This window comes from Eublepharis macularius, chromosome 10 (genome assembly GCF_028583425.1).
Source record: "Eublepharis macularius isolate TG4126 chromosome 10, MPM_Emac_v1.0, whole genome shotgun sequence".
Classification (NCBI taxonomy): domain Eukaryota; kingdom Metazoa; phylum Chordata; class Lepidosauria; order Squamata; family Eublepharidae; genus Eublepharis; species Eublepharis macularius.
The window spans coordinates 5,552,049-5,569,159 of NC_072799.1; the positions used below are offsets into that span (position 1 = coordinate 5,552,049).

Consider the following 17,111-nt stretch of genomic DNA (forward strand, 5'->3'; position numbering starts at 1 on the left):
ACTCTGAGGTGCTAACCTGTCTAGAAGCATAATTGTTATTATGAGAGCTGCACAGTGGTGAAGTGGTTGGACTGTGAATCAGCACTCTGCTGGTTCGACTCCCACTCCTGCCATGAGCTCAGCAGGTGGCCTTGGGTCAGCCATTCCTCTCAGCCTCAGCTCTATTGTAGGGATAATAATAATGCTGACTTTGTTCACCTCTCTCAATGGGGCCCTAATCTGCCTAGAAGAGCACTGTGTAAGCACACTGTTGTTATTATCTCCAGGAATTTTAGAACCATGAACTGGCAATTTCATTTATGAAGGTGATGTCAGACAGAAATGTGTGCAAAGCAGAGGAAGAGGGTACAGTGTTCAAAACAGTTGGAACTCCATCCACATCCTTTAATTATGGGTATCATTTGGTTGGCAGATGCTTGCGCTAACCAGCCTGGCAAATCAGGGGGCCCGTGCCGTTCTTCAGGGACGGTGCAAGTGAACCTCAAAAGGAATTCTCGGCATCTCGGCTTAATGCAATAAACGGGGGGTTGTGTATCATTTCCTGGAATTCTGACCCTAGTGTTGTTTTGCTCGCTTGAGCGCAGTTGCAATTAAAAACTAAATAATTAGATTGTGTGGGCATCAGAAAGCAGAGGCCTAAAAGCACTCACGGGAGGGGAAATCCCCTCCCCTCCACCCTGTGCTATGTCCAGCTCACCTTCCTCTTCCTCCAGCCCTGCTGGCACCTCTTCCTTTCCCCCCACCCCAGCTCAGCCCCTCTCCCTTCCCTCTTTGATTCCTATCACAGCAACATCAAGTGCCATTTAGGTTACTATGGCAACCCAAAATACCATTTGAACATCAGGGTTTTTCACATGAACAGATGTTGCTTTTACTGTTTTTTTTAAAACCCGATAGTTTGTTTATAAAAAAAAACCTTTTTCTATTAGACATGGGGGTTACTCAGGCTTTGTAAAAACATATATTGTATCTCTGTGACCCCCCCTCCCATTGTGCAGATGTTTTATCTGCTGGGAGGGGCACCCGTAGCTGTTAGGTAAGTATTAGGGATGACATTTGAAATCCTTTACATTTTCTTCTTCTTTACCGACTTTTTAGCACTTTAAAAACCCGCAGGTTTGCAGATATTGCGCAAGCTGGAGAGAGGCTTGAAAGCATCGAAGGAGAGAAGCCAAATCTGGCGACAAACGATAGGGAGGGTTAGAAGTTACCCAGGATTAGTTAGTTTTTCTTCAACCACTTTCACAAGTTAATTTAGCATTCAATGTGCATCTTAGGGTTTCCAATCTCCAGGTGATGGATGGAGATCTCCTAGAATTACACCTGATCTCCAGGCCACCAAGATCAGTTCCCTAGGAGGAAATGGTGGCTTCGGAGGGTGGAGTCTATGGCATTATACCCTGCTGAGGTCCCTCCTTCCCCAAACCCTGCCCTATCCTGGGAAAATCTCCAAGAATTTCCCAACCTGGAGCTGGCAACCGTAGTACATCCGCTTCATGCAGCTCTGCCTAAGAGATGCATTCGGAAGGAAGTCAGTTTCAGGTGGATAGCTGTGTTGGCCTGCAGTAGAAGAGCAAGATCCGAATCCAGTAGCCCCTTAAAGACCAATTAAGTTATGAGCTTTTGAGAGTCGAAGCTCCCTTCGTCTGTGATTTAGAATGCCATAATGAAGCAACATTTTGTTTCTCACACCTATCAAGGCTTTCCCTCTTTTGTTCTGCAAAAGTTTCTAGTCCACAAAGTTTTCGACCAGCCTCCCCGCCCCCAACATGCACAGTGGTGGTTAAGTGGTTTGGCTGCGAATCAGCACTCTGCTGGTTCAAATCCCACTACTGCCATGAGCTCAGTAGGTGGCCTTGGGCAAGCCGCTCCTCTCAGCCCCAGCTGTATTGTGGGGATAATAATAACACTAACTTGTTCACCGCTCTGGGTGAGGCACTAATCTGTCTAGAAGAGCAGTATATAAGCGCAGTTGTTGTTGTTATTGTTACTACTACTACTATTATTATTAGAATTATCCGAAACACAATCAACAATAAGCAGAGGTCACATGTTATTATTGATTGGCCTTGCTAAGCTGATACAAGTTTCCACCAGAGACCTAAGTATCAACCAGATATCGGCATAATATGTACGCTGTTCCAAGTAGTGCCGTCTTTTGCAGTTCTGTAGGTGTTATGTCAGAAAGCTGCAGTTTTCCCCTATGAATTGCAAAGTTTTTGAGATGGTTCCAAGTGCCCCAATGACAATGGGGACTACTGTTGCATTCTTCTTCCATAGTTGGGTGGTTTTGTTGTTGTTGTTTTTGTTGTTAGTCTCTGGCCACCTGTTAAGATGCAAAAGATTTTTAAGCTCTGGTTTGAGCTAAATCCCAAAAACATGCTATTAAACATTCTACCCAAACGGAATTCTACCAACAAAAGAACATGGAAACCTCTTTCGTTACACATTGACAGCAGCAAGAGTGCAATATACAGCAAAATGGAAAACAGATACGTGCCCGGATGTATCCGAGTGGATATCTAAGATCTATGAATTTGCATCAATGGCCAAATTAACTACTTATGTACGTAATAGACCAATAGCTGGATTTTGGGGGAAATGGAAGGAGTTCTTTGACTACTTAGGTTAAAACTACGATTAATTAAGGTAACTCGATATAAAGATAGTAAGATAAAACACAGGGAAATGATTAACTAAAACAGTTGATATCAAAGTTTGGGTATAATTAACCAAGGAGAGGGAAGGAGAGCTATTACACAATTAAGCTGTGTTGTTATATATTCTGATTGTATCTTTCTATTAGTTTAATCAAATTTCAAATGTAGTGCTTGTATGAGTTTTTAAGCACTTTCTACTGTTATATCTTTTCTTTTTAAATCAAATGTCTATACCCCCCCCAAAGTCTCCAGCCACCTGTGATAGTGGTCATGACCCCTTTCCAAGCGCTTTTTTCCTCTGCTGCTGGCGGATATCCGTGCACCGAGGTTTGTTATTTTCCCTGCTCAAACGTTTCTCTCTTTTTTGGCAGTTGCACTATCAAGTCCCTTCAGCGACGTCACGTCTGCATCAGCCGGCTGGAAAGGCCTCAAAACTGGGGGGAGAACTCCTGCGAAGTGAGATTCGTCATCCTAGTGCTTGCCCCTCCCAAAATGGTACGCCCACTTTGGTTTAAGTTTGCAAACCAGTTCTGTGTTTTGCGTTAGGGGCCCAGTTAAAACAAGTGCAAAGCCCCACGGGAAGGAGCTTTTCCTTCACTAGCATCGGCCAGTTTAAATTACGCAGAACTGGCAGTGGCGGGTTCGAATCCTGGAAATGGATGGCTTTGGGGCGTTCTGAGCTGGGGCGTTCTGAGCATTGGAACAGATGTGATTCGTAACAAAATGTCAGACTGTGGCTTACTACAAGTTGCAATCCAGACTACCTCTTGCAATTAGACATGAGTCCATTGGTTTCAAAAGATTTACTGAATATAAACAACCATTATAGTCCACTATCCAAGATGCAATATCTTGGCTGGTACATGAGTATTGTTACAAATGACAGGCAAAGGTTAAGGTACAGAATAGCATAGCCCAGCAAGTCCCATCCTCCCCACATAGTTCTCAAAACAAACGGCTTGAGGCTGAGAAAGTGAAAGTTTCCCAAGGCTGGAAAGGTTGTAGTCATAACATTCCTCTTCTCTAAGATAACTGCTACTGAACTGCTTGGCACCTGCAAAAGAAGCACTTAAAACACTGACAGGATTAAAATGGAGTCCCTTTGGTTTGAACACACAAGAAACATAGTCAGAACATGACACCGTGACAGTGGGAGGGAGAGCTTCCACTGATGGAAATTCCTTCTGTCGGTGGAAGTTACACTGCTGAATTCAGTGTCATTTTTTTATAAAGAGTGTATCAGAAAAAGAAATTTGGCATCGTCTTCTCCTAATTGTGCTAGCTTAAATACACACAGGGGGCTTTTTACACCAGGCGGCATTCAGAAACATAATACATGTGCCCCTGTGAAATGTTTTAGTTCAGATTTCTACCTTCATTTTATGTGATTCTTAGTCCATGGTGTGCTCCAATTTTTGCTGGAAAGGAAAGTTCCTTTTAATGTGTAGCACTCCACTGGATGTCACTAAGGCCAAATTATCTCCATAATAGCCTCAGTTCAAAATAAAAGAGAGAGCCTCCATGGTGCAGAGCCAAGAGTGATGGACTAGGATGTGGGGGACCCAGGTTCGAAACCCCGCTCTGCCATGGAAGCTTGCTGGGTGCCCTTGGGCCAGTCTCTCAGCCTAACCTACCTCACAGGGTTGCTGTGAGGAGAAAATGGAGGATAGAAGAATGTTGTTAGCGACTTTGGGGAGGAAAGTGAGATATAAATGAAGTAGACAGGAAGTAAAGGAATACTTGAGCAGTGTTGCCACAGTTGCCGAGTAACATTTAAACGTCTCACATTGTCGTCCTTTCCTCAGAAAAGTACTAAAACCGCGACCGAAGTAGGCCGGACATTTGCCACAATGTTTTCTGACATCACCTTTCGGCAGAAGCTTCTAGAAACAAAAACAGAAGAAGAGTTCAAGGAAGCTTTAGTCCACCAACGTCACCTGCTGACCGTGGTGAACCAGAGGCCCTCGGCAGTTACGGACGGCCACAGAGTGCACAATCACAAGCCCCTCAAGGTAAGAATCTCATCAATTAAAACCTCCTCTAGCTGCGGCCTCTGAGGGAGATAGACAAGGTGACTGAATGTTTAGGCCAGAGTGCCAAGTTTAGATAAATCCTGACAATGCAGTATGCTTTCTGGGGGTATTTGCCCCATCCAGGGATAGGGGGCAGGACACTTCAGGTTGGCATGGCGCCATTATACAAAGAGGCCACCTCGAGTGATGTATGACCCCAGACTCCTCTATCTCTGTGTGTGTTTTATGTGCCATCAAGTCACAACCAACCTATGCCAACCCTATGAATGAAAGACCTCCAGAACGTCCTATCATTAACAGACTTGCTCAGATCCTGCAAACTGGACGACATGGCTTCTTTGATTGAGTCCAGCCATCTCGTTTTAGGTCTTCCTCTTTTCCAGCTGCCTTCTACTTTTCCCAGCACTATTGACTTTTCCAGAGAATCTTGTCTTCTGATGATATGACCAAAGTATGATAGCCTCAGTTTTGTCATTTTAGTTTCTAGAGAAAACTCAGGCTTGATTGGATCTAGTACCCACTTGTTTGTCTTTTTGGCCATCCAAGGTATCCACAAAACTCTCCTCCAGCACCACATTTCAAATGAATCTATTTTCTTCCTGTCAGCTTTCTTTGCTGTCCAACTTTCACATCCGTACATAGCAATGGGGGATATCATTGTTTGGATTATCTTGATCTCAGTTCCCAGAGAGACATCTTTATCTTTAAGGATCTTCTCTAGCTCTCTCACAGCTGCTCTTCCAAGTCTCAATTGTCTTCTGATTTCTTCATTGCAGTCTCCCTTTTGGTTGATGATTGAGCCACGGAATAGAAAATCATGAACAATTTCAATTTCCTCATTGTCAACTTTAAAATTGTGTAATCCTCAGTAGTCATAATTACTTTTCTCTTCTTGATGTTCAGCTGTAATTCTGTTTTGGCGCTTTCGCCTTTGACCTTCATCAGTACTCGTTTCAAGTCTTCACTATTTTCTGCCAGTAACGTGGTGTCATCTGCATATCTCGAATTGTTAATGTTCCTTCCACCAATTTTCACTCCACCTTCTTCTAGATCTAATCCTCTATCTAATCCTCTATCTATACAGCTCCTTTGTTTAGGTACGGTAGGATCCTATAATTTTATCTGTCTCATCAAACCTTTCCTTTTTAGCTGTCGGAATAGGATGTGAAAACACAGTAAATAGTAGGTATCTCTACAGAGCTCTTTCAAGCATTACTCATACGAGAGACAAATTCGCAATTATGGGTCTTACTCGAGCAAAGGAGAAAAAGCAGCAAGGGCTTCATATTCATTAATCGATTCTGAGACTTGTTATGTCCCACTTTTCCACCTCCGAGCCCAACCGGTCCATTAAAAACATTTTTCCGAAGACCTCTGATTAGCAGTCCACAAAACAACATCTCAGCATTGGACCAGAAAGAACGCAGTTGCTGTAAACATGTGTGATGCTGAATCCCTTTGCCCTGGGAAGGAACACCATTAAGGCACAGCTGTATTATTCTCCTGCTTCCAATGCTCACGCCTGATTGTAGGGTTGGTCTCTACATTCACGTTGTGGATGTTTGTCTCCATTCTTTCCCCCATATCAGGCCTCCTTTCTTTATTATTAGGTAACTTCTAGCTCATCTTTTTACTTGAGGCAGTTTGCAAATAAGAAAAAAAATTAAAAGAGGATTTAAACAATTATAATACAATAACAATAAAAAATGTTAAAAGGAGCACCGAACCGCAGTGTAAGAATGAAACTGGCATTACAATAGCAGTAAAAAACTCAAAACAGATTTCAGTGGGCTTACACTGGAGTAACTCTGCTGAGGATTTCACTGTAAATCTTTTAAAAGCACAAATACACAAAGTGGAAATCTGCAGCTGATGTTGAAAATCTGCAGTCAGCAAAAAAAAAATCAGTGCTGGAAAAACAGATTATTGTCACATCAGGAAATCAGTTCACCAACTGCCTTTCTCAGGGATAGGATATTTTTTACAGTCTTCTGGAAGATCAAGAGCTGAGGTGGAGGAGGAATTCCAGTCTAGGGACTTTTAGCCTTAGTTCTCAACCAGCAGCTTTCCTTTTCTATTTTAATAACTCTGTTATGACCCTTTTCTTTCTCTTGGGTAGATTTGATCTTTAAGCCTTTTATTCTTGCCCCCTCTTGCTAGGTTGCTGCCACCAGGAATTAAATTCCAGAATAACTTAAATTTCTCCTTTTAGTAACATGCCCAAGGGCAGGCTTTTTGTGGTACTCTGTGGTCCTGGGGAAAGGAATGGGATATAGGAATAACTCTGGGATTAAAAACAAACAAACTTTTATTTTTATAAGAAGCGTATCGGTTTCGTACTATTTCTAAAACTTGATGGTTTCAAAAGAGTAGTTCTCAATTCTTAAAAGTTACTTTACTTAAACTCAGTCATATAGATCTTCTCTCAGGCTTTACACACAGTTTGCCTGCTTTTGATATTAATTTCTCTCTCAATTACAAGTAAGACTTTTTCTCAGTTGCACACAGAGTTTGCCTGCTTTTCCCTGACTGAATATTCTTTCACAAACACACAGTTCAGGCTTCCACACAGGTTATATTTCTCTCAGAAATGCTTAGACTTGCTCAGGCTGCACACAGCTTGCCTGCTAAAACCCTGACTCAATATTTTTCAAAGAAATGCTTAGACTTGCTCAGGCTGCACACGGCTTGTCTCTCTTGCCCTGACTCAATATTTCTCTCAGAAATGCTTAAACATGCTCAGGCTGCACACAGCTTGCCTCTCTTGCCCTGACTTAATATTTCTCTCAGAAATGCTTAGACTTGCTCAGGCTGCACACGGCTTGTCTCTCTTGCCCTGACTCAATATTTCTCTCAGAAATGCTTAGACTTGCTCAGGCTGCACACGGCTTGCCTGCTAAAACCCTGACTCAATATTTCTCTCAGAAATGCTTAGACTTGCTCAGGCTGCACACAGCTTGTCGCTCTTGCCCTGACTCAATATTTCTCTCAGAAATGCTTAGACTTGCTCAGGCTGCACACGGCTTGTCGCTCTTGCCCTGACTCAATATTTCTCTCAGAAATGCTTAGACTTGCTCAGGCTGCACACGGCTTGTCGCTCTTGCCCTGACTCAATATTTCTCTCAGAAATGCTTAAACATGCTCAGGCTGCACACAGCTTGTCTCTCTTGCCCTGACTCAATATTTCTCTCAGAAATGCTTAGACTTGCTCAGGCTGCACACGGCTTGTCGCTCTTGCCCTGACTCAATATTTCTCTCAGAAATGCTTAAACATGCTCAGGCTGCACACAGCTTGTCTCTCTTGCCCTGACTCAATATTTCTCTCAGAAATGCTTAGACTTGCTCAGGCTGCACACAGCTTGTCTCTCTTGCCCTGACTCAATATTTCTCTCAGAAATGCTTAAACATGCTCAGGCTGCACACAGCTTGCCTCTCTTGCCCTGACTCAATATTTCTCTCAGAAATGCTTAGATTTGCTCAGGCTTCACACAGCTTGCCTCTCTTGCCCTGACTCAATATTTCTCTCAGAAATGCTTAGATTTGCTCAGGCTTCACACGGCTTGTCTCTCTTGCCCTGACTTAATATTTCTCTCAGAAATGCTTAGACTTGCTTAGGCTGCACACGGCTTGTCGCTCTTGCCCTGATTGAATATTTTCACTCCACTCTCAGTCTAAAACTGCATTCACTCCACCCACACTCTCCGTCATCAGCCAATCATCTCCCTCACTCATCCCTCTCTTTCACCCCTACTCTTCATCTATACCACACCAAGCATTTAAAGACACACATACACACATTTACTTAAAATCATCATTACACACACCCTTCTCTTTCCACAAACCGATGCCTGTATTCCCCCAAAGTTCATTTCTACAAGTTTGGGTTGATCACATTCCCAGGCTTTCTTGATTCCATTTAAAATGTAACTAGTTTCTAGTCCTCAGGATCGCGGAGAAAAAGCTGAGTATAGATAGACCAAACCAGCTGAGAATTCGGAACCTAAATGTCCTTTCTTCCAGGATAGGGGCCAATCCTTCAGACCTCCATCCTGCTCCTTCTGCATCCCAATAGCTTAGGATATTCTCTGTCTCCCTTTATATTGTGTCCATCTGCACCATTACTAGAAGAGCCAGTTTGGTGTAGTGGTTAAGAGCAGTGGGACTCTAATTTGGAGAACTGGGTTTGATTCCCCACTCCTCCACTTGAAGCCAGCTGGGTGACCTTGGGTCAGTCACAGCTCTCTCAGAGCTCTCTCAGCCCCACCCACCTCACAGGGTGATTATTGTTGTGGGGATAATAATAGCATACTTTGTAAACCGCTCTGAGTGGGCATTAAGTTGTCCTGAAGGGCGGTATATAAATCGAATGTCATTGTATATTATTATTATAAGCGCACATGGCATTTGCTTGTTATTCTGGGAACACCGGGGGTGGGGGGCACAGGCAAGTGAAACACAGTGACGTCTTTCTCAGCATCCTAGTTCTTAACCTTTTTCAGACTTGCTTTTCTCCTCTCTGGTAAGAACTGGACATTTACCACAGGATCTTCTTGTCAATGGATCGCCAGCCGGCTTTTCTGCAGCTCTCCTAACAGCGAGCATTAGGGCGCATCTACTGCCGTTATGCCAAATAATAGTCCAAATAAAAGGTTTTTGTATCAGTGAAGGAAGATGGCAAAAAGGGAGGGGAGGGAGGCTGCAGTTTTGGATACTGGGTCCTTAAGCCCCCTCGACGTCAGAAGGAGCTCAGCAGCCTGATTTGGAGCAGAAGAACAACAACATGCAATTTTTAGACCATTCTTCAGGACAACGTAACATCCACTCGGAGCGATTTACAAAGTGTGTTGTTATTATCATCCCCACAACAATCACCCTGTGAGGTGGGTGGGGCTGAGAGAGCTCCGAGAGAGCTGTGACTGACCCAAGGTCACCCAGCTGGCCTCAAGCGGAGGAGTGGGGAATCAAACCCGGCTCTCCAGATTAGAGTCCTGCTGCTCTTAACCTCTGCACCAAGCTGGCTCCCACAGCCACTAGTGCTGTTTCACCCATTGGCACATGGGCACATGTGAAGCTGCCTTATACTGCATCAGACTGTTGGATCTGTATTGTCTGCTCAGACTGGCAAAAGCTTTCCAGGGTCTGGGGCAGAGATTTTTCACATCACTTGCTGCCTGGCCCTTTTAACTGGATGTGGCGGGAATTGAACCTGGGGCCTTCTGCATGCCGAGCAAATGCTCTTCCACTGAGCCACAGCTCCTTCCCTCTGGCTGTCACATCTGTCTCTAGCACTGAAGAGTGCCGAGGCAGGATGGTGAAATCCAAATGCAAACTGCTGCTAATGAGTTAACATGGCACAAAATCACCAATCGCTAATATTTCTGCCCTGAGCGGTGTAGCACGTCTGAGCATTCATTTCCCAGGTTCAGTGTCTGGCAGCTTGACCGTCAGGTAGAGGCATGGGGGAAATGACACCTCTGCCTGAACCTGGGAGATCCTTGTCAGTCAGCATAAATGGATCCAGCGCTTGTGTTGAAGAACTCCAAGCCTTCTTTTTAAGAACATGCGGGCAAGATGGCCCGACGTTCCGTCGAGTCCAGCATCCCGTTTCCAAAACTTCCAGAGCTGCCAGCAGGAACTGTAGATAGCAGCCCTCTCCTGTTGGCTTTTCCCAGCATCTGGCAACCAGGGGCATTCTGCCTCCAAACCAGGAGGGTCTTGTTCAGCTCTCCTGGCTAATAGCCAACGATAGACCCAGCTGCCATAAATTCAACCAACCCGCTTTTAAATATATCCATTTAGTATCTGTCTTTGCAGAATCCTTGGATGGCAGGTTAGGTTGATAGATTATCTGCTTCCTTGCTTTCTGAGTGCTTTTCTGGATGCTGTGTTGTGTGTGTGTCGCTCACTCGTTGCGTTTGGAGCTAGTGCTGTTAGCAGCCTCCATTCCCCCCTGCGTGGGTGCTGTTGATTGCTGCCTGGGGCCAGCAGCCATCTGCCAGGTGAGCAAGAGGTTAAGCTAATTTTCCTCCTCCTCCTCCTCCTCCCTGCCCAGTGCCAACATCCCAGAGGGTTGTTCCCCCTGCATGTCTGAGTTGGATGACTAAGAGCAGTGCTTGTTAAAGGCGGTCATGCTCTCTTTGACCCCATCCACTTAAATGTTTGGGGTTTCTATAATAAAAATGGCCTTTAGACTCGGGTCAGGTCCTTCTTGTTTTCCACCAGGCTCTTAAAACTGCTTCTGCGATGCGTTTATACAGCAGGAGCCGATGCTAATCCTCCCCCAGGGGAAAGAAGGTGCAGAGGTTAGAAGTCCCCTCCAGTATAATAAGCTGTCCTATGTGCCGAGAGAAGCAGTATTGATGAAGCAGCAACAGGCAGGCGCAGGAGGAGCTGGGAGGGAAATGCCACTGGAAACAAATTTTACGGCTCATCCGCTGTGTTTAAGAAAAGAGAGAAAAAGTCATTTGCAGCAGACAATTGATGCTCTTTGAGTACCCACAAACATAGAAAGCTGCTTGGCCCCAGGCTCTACCAAAGGCCGCGAGATAGTCTAAATTGGAAGTTGCAGTGGGGTCTTAGTTTGAGGGGGACCTTCTCTTGGTGCCAAGTTCGGTGTTTTGCATTTCCGTTCAAAAGAATTGCAGTTGGCGGGAAGGATGTCCCTCTGCCCGACACTTTGGAAAGCTGCCGCCACTCAATCTTCAGCTAGAAGATAGGACCCGTAGCCTGACTTTGCGTGGCAGGTTCAAATGTTTATAGTGTCTATAAAAGAAGTAAAATTAAAATAAATTGCGTTTGGAGTTCATCGGCAAGGTCATTAGTCATCATCATTGCAAGTTCGAGCATTCCGAGAATCCGGTATACTGAACTGAGCTCCGTGCTTTCTCCAGAGTTGCAGATCTCAGCAGCATCGAGGGACATGCTGCACGGCTACCTGCATTTTGCAAACTGTGGGCCGTGTGATCCAGTGAATAAGTTAGGCTATGAAAGGGGTCTTGTGTTTAAATCCCTGCACAGCCATGAAGCATCCTTTGGAAAATCATTCTCTCCTTCTTTCCCTTCCTCCCTCTCTCTCTCTCTTTCCCCTGCATCATAGAGTTGCGGTAAGGAGAAAGGATTGAAAGTGATTGGTGCATAGAAAACGGCACTAAAAATACAATTAATATGTGCCCAGTGTAACTGGAGTTACGGCTTCACCAGAATAGCTGATCTAGTAATATATCGGTTGGTCCCCTTTTGTCAGCAGCTGCTGATGTGGGTTTTTCAAGATTCACGTCACTGCAGTTGGACTTTAAGTGGTGGGAGAACATAGGATGGGTAGGCCAGTGTAGGCCCTTGTTTCTGCAAGGAGATGCAGCCAAAATATCAGTACAGAGCTCTTTCTTTGAAAATAAAGATGCTTTTCCCTTTCACCTGGTGTTTATGTTTGTTATAAGGCATGGACTTGAGTTTGTGTGTGTGTGTGTGTGTGTGTGTGTGTGTGTGTGTGTGTGTGTGTGTGTGTGTGTGTGTTTTGAAGGTCAGAAAACACCAAGGCGAATATACAGTAGTATATCATCAGAATAGAAATCCACATTGAACGAGTCGTTGAGTCAGTCACTAGGCCTACAGAATGGCTTCCCCTAAATACTTAATCTTAAATCCCTCCCGTCAAAGCATTAAACCCGGTGGCTGTTCTGTGTTCAGAAGGCATAAGAGTCCTGCCGGGTCAGACTAGGGTCCATCTAGTCCGGCATTCTGTCTCACACAGTGGCCAGTGCATTGCTACGGAGACCCCATAGATGCTGAGGCCTTCACTTGACATTGCCTCCTGGCACTGGTATTCAGAAGTCAACTGCCTCTGAATGTAGAGGTTCCCTCTAGTCGCCAAGGTGAGTAGCCACTGATAGACCAATCCCCTCTAAATCTATCTAGTCCCTTTTAAAGCCGAGAGAAGAGCTTACTCTTTAGACATAAAGCAGATCTCAAAAAGGTTGTGTCTGCTACTGAGGACCTAATGTTGGCATCAGAAGAATAAATACATGTATGTATGTATTTATTTATTTTATTTCAGTTATATCCCGCCCTCCCCACGAATGGGCTCAGGGCGGCTCACATCATCATTAAAACACAATAAATTAATAGTCAGATTAAAAAACTTACAATAAATACTCCGGTGCCATTATACATAGGCTACTTTGGATACTAATAAAAGACCTGCATAGGTCATAGCTGTGGGGAAAACGCATAGCTGAGGGCAGTCATAGAAGAGGTAGCGATCTTAGATAGGATAAGGGGGGACACCCGCTGGTCCTCAACCAAAGGCCTGGTGGAACATCTCCGTTTTACAGGCCCTGCGGAACTGTAATAGGTCCCGCAGGGCCCGGATCTCCAGTGGGAGAGTGGTCCTCCAGGCTGGGGCCAGGGCAGAAAAAGCCCAGGCCCTGGTGGAGGCGAGACAGATGTCCCTCGGACTGGGGACCACCAGTTGTTGTTTATCTGCAGAGTGTAGCGCCCTGCAAGGGACATAATGGGAGAGATGGTCCCGCAGGTATACCGGTCCCAGTCTGTGGAGGGCTTTAAACACCAAAGTTAACACCTTGAACCGGATCTGGAACTCAGCTGGAAGCCAGTGCAGCTGGCGCAGCACAGGATGGATATGCGCTCGAACAGATGTTCCTGTAAGAACACGTGCCGCTGCCTTCTGTACCAGCTGCAGCTTCCGGGTCAGGCCCAAGGGCAGCCCAGCGTAGAGTGAGTTGCAGTAATCTAGCCTGGAGATGACCGTTGCATGGATTACTGTCATTACTGAGCTTGGAGATCCTCAGAGTCACACATTCTCTCTCTTTGTATACAGAAAAGTTTGCCATCAAGTTCAGATAGCAAACTCCAGTTTTCAGACTTAGGGACACAGGCAAAATAGTTTGTGGTTCTGACTAAAGGTGGGCACGAACCAAAATAAGAACCAAATTTCGTCACAAACTGGGCCTTTTTTTGGTTCATGAACTGGCGGTTCGTCAGAGGACATTTCTGATGAACCGTGACGATTTTTACAGTGGTTTGTTTGGTTCGTTTTTTGGTTTGTCACTGCAGATAGCCGATCGATCAGCTTCCTAGACAACGGTGGGGGGGCTTTCTGCAGACCTTCTGCTACCCTGGAAGTGACATATTCACGAACCAAACAAACCGGTTTGCGAACCGGGCAATTTCATGCCAGTCCATGGTTTGTGAAACACTATGAAGCACGAACCACAATGAACCACCATTTTCCTGGTTCATTCCCATCTCTAGTTCTGACATAACAACAAATGATAGTTTGCCATGTGCAGTCCTAGCGATGCTCAGGCTCGTTCATGTCTCAAGCAGGCACCGTTCATTGTGTCATCTGAATTTTGCTCCCGGGGGAGCCTGAAGAATATTAGTTGGCATTGTGTGCATGGCATAAGTTTGTGGGATCACTGTGGAGGGGTGAAATCTGGTGTTGGGTCAGAAATCAGTATATTCAGAATCAGTTGGTCTTGTATATCAGATTCCTCTTTCTGTTCGTTGACTCCAGTTCTTCTGGTTCTGTTCAAATGCTTGGTGTAGTAGAGTCTTGTCTGTCGAAAGATCAGAGACTGGAGGGAAGGTTAGGCGTCTTTTGGGATGGGGCTTCGGTGCCTGCCTCCAGTGTCTGCCACTCCCTGCCTTTAATTAAATTGACGCTTGGTGGGGTGAGTAAATTGGGCAGATAAAACCGTAATTTGTATAATTTATTCTTGCATCCAATGATGGTTTTCCGTGGTGGAGGATTGGGAGTCTTTCCCCTTGAGCGTTTCAAAGATCTGAGAGTAGCACCCCTCCTTGTAAATATCTTGCCTTCAGTGACAGAGATGTAATTTTGGGGACTGAACATTGTCGAGCATTCACGGTAAAAATAATTCCTCTGCAATCGTTTGTGTTGACATTCTTCCCAGGCAGAAATCTTGGGGAGGGCAGTTACTGTGGAGGAAACGCTGGCGGTTCTCCTTGTGGGAGTAGAGCTTCCAGCTTCAGAGAGTCTCCCATCCACAGATAGAGGCTTCCCCGAGTTCTGCCTACAAAGAAGATAAGATCTCCAGAGCCAAGAAAGCATTACAAATAATTCAGAGTTGATATTTCACAACTCCTGATTCATCCCCTGGCATTTTACGGCCTCTACTGATGATTTTAAAAGGTTAATTGTCTGGTAAATTAAGGTCTTTGCAAACATGATTGTTTCTTCTCTTGGTTACACGACGTTTAGATGTCAGAAAAGCAAAGTGGCTGCCTGTTGCTTTTTCAAAGGTAGAGAATAAAGGGAAGGCCGCATCCCCTGGGAATATGATAAGATTTGGATGCTTTGTGTACCTTTGATGCGTGATAGTCATGCTCTAGATAGACAGCATCGATTCAGAAAATGCACCTGGCAGCGTCCTTTCAGATGGGTACCAGTGGTGGATTCCTTGGGTCAGAGCTTTCTGAGTCTGAGAGATTCTCTGCATGTAGAAAAATAGCATGTCAGGCAGAAGGCACACTTAGCCTCTTCCTCAGATTGCTTGCTTTCCACATCAGGTCTAGCTAGATGTGAGATCACGGATCCTCAGCTTTTTAAAACTGCTTGGGGATGGACTGTTGGGGAAGGAGAGAGAGGTTTAATTCTTTAACTGAGGGAAGGTTTTGCTAATAGAAAAGGTCCCCCCTCTCGTCTCCTCCCCCCGCCCCTTGAACACATAAAGCTGCCTTATACTCAATCAGACCATCGGCCTCTCCAGATCTGCACTTTCTACTCGGATTGGCAGCGGCTTACCACAGTCTCAGGTGAGGGTCTTTCATATCACCTCCTATCTGATCTTTTTAACTGGTAGTGTCGCCAGGTCCCTTAAGTCTCCTGGCGAGAGACTGGGATGCTGGCACTTATCCTGTGCCGGCTTTGGAGTTCCCGGTGTGTGTGTGTGTGGTGATGTCACTTCCAGGAAGTGATGTCATCACGTGGGTCAAAGGACAGCCTGGGAGTGCACACGCACTCCCCAAATGGCTGAATCGGCCCCCCTTGTGGGCTTGATTTGACCCGAAACAGGCCTGTTGCGGCACACGGGGGCACACCGTGCTGCCTAGGAGTGTACCCGCACCACTAGGGGGATGCCCCAGGTGGCATGCCCCCCACTGGCCAGGTAAGTGGGGGCGTGGAGGAGGAGGTGGGAGCAGAGGATCCCCTGCCCCCGGCAAGGGAATGGCAAGCCTATTAACTGTAGATTCCAAGAGTTGAACCTGGGACCTTCTCTATGCCAAGCAGATGCTCTACCCAATGTGCAACACAGCACCTTCCCATTTAAAGGGGAAAAGGAAGCTCAGTTCAGGGAGCCCAGTTTTGATTTGTAAACCCATGAAGGAAGGAATGGGTTAACTCTTCTCCCCATGAATCCCTGATCTGCATTTCCAAACATTTCCTCCGTTCTTACTCTTAGAGGGAGCTTCTTGCCAAGGTCATACTTTGCACATCAGAAGTTTCTTGGATAGCGGAGATACCTGAGGATTTGGAGAGCTGTTGCCAATCAGAATAGATGGCTCTTTGGTCTGACTCTTATGTCCCAGGCCTGAGTGGATTAGTCCTTGTTCTTAAGCTCCCAGTAGAAGCAGGATTTCTGCCCTTGACAGAAATCCTCTGGATCTATGCCCTTGACAGCTGTTCCCTGCTGGAGTGGAAAAAGTCAACCAACGAGGAGCCAGCAAAAGAAGCTCTGATCCAACGTAGCTCACATTTTATCGTGGGGCACGGAGAACTGGCTCCTTTGTCACCAGAGTCAGCTGTTAAGCATCCTTTCACGCGTGGCCTCCTTGTGTAAGCAATCATAAGAGGAGAATTATGAAGCCTGTGAGCATGGGTCACTGGTGTTAGAGCATAAGCACATCACAGACTTCCCTGGAAATTACGTGCCAGTTTCCCCACACCGACTCTTGATTCAGAACGAAGAATAATTTCCATGTTCTATTCTGGTTCCATCCCTGGGAATGGAAATGTTTATTTCTATTTATTTGCAACACACCCTTAAAAGAGGAATATTAGAAGTGTTTTTTTTTGCTTTTGTGAGTATATGCCGCATGGTTAGGGTTGGGCGGGGCCGGCATGCTCTCCACGGCCACCTTCGGTGGGCTCGGGTGGGCCTCAGATTAGAGAGGAGAAGGAGTTCACAGCATCCTAGGTCTTTTATTTTATTTATGTCATTTATAGTCCACCTTTCTCACTGAGACTCAAGGCAGATTACACAGTATGAGGTTAGTACGATCAGTATTAAGTACATTTCAATACAGAATCAAGGACATTTCCATAAACAATGCCATAGGGTAAATAGATTCAAGTTTAAAAGACATAGTATTAGCGAGAATCCTATACAGAGTAGAAAAAATACAGAAGCGGAACATAATAAATTCTAGGACTAAT

The 17,111-nt window shown here is 45.4% G+C and overlaps 1 protein-coding gene across 1 annotated transcript in view; it reads left to right on the forward strand.

Annotated features, from left to right (window-relative positions):
• SLC4A11 (solute carrier family 4 member 11) overlaps positions 1-17,111 on the forward strand; it is a 193,345-nt gene that overhangs the window by 118,751 nt on the left and 57,483 nt on the right. The window contains exons 6-7 of the mRNA XM_054990374.1: positions 3,032-3,155; positions 4,466-4,672. Of these exons, the coding sequence (XP_054846349.1) occupies positions 3,032-3,155; positions 4,466-4,672 (331 nt within the window). The remainder of the gene's footprint in view (positions 1-3,031; positions 3,156-4,465; positions 4,673-17,111) is intronic.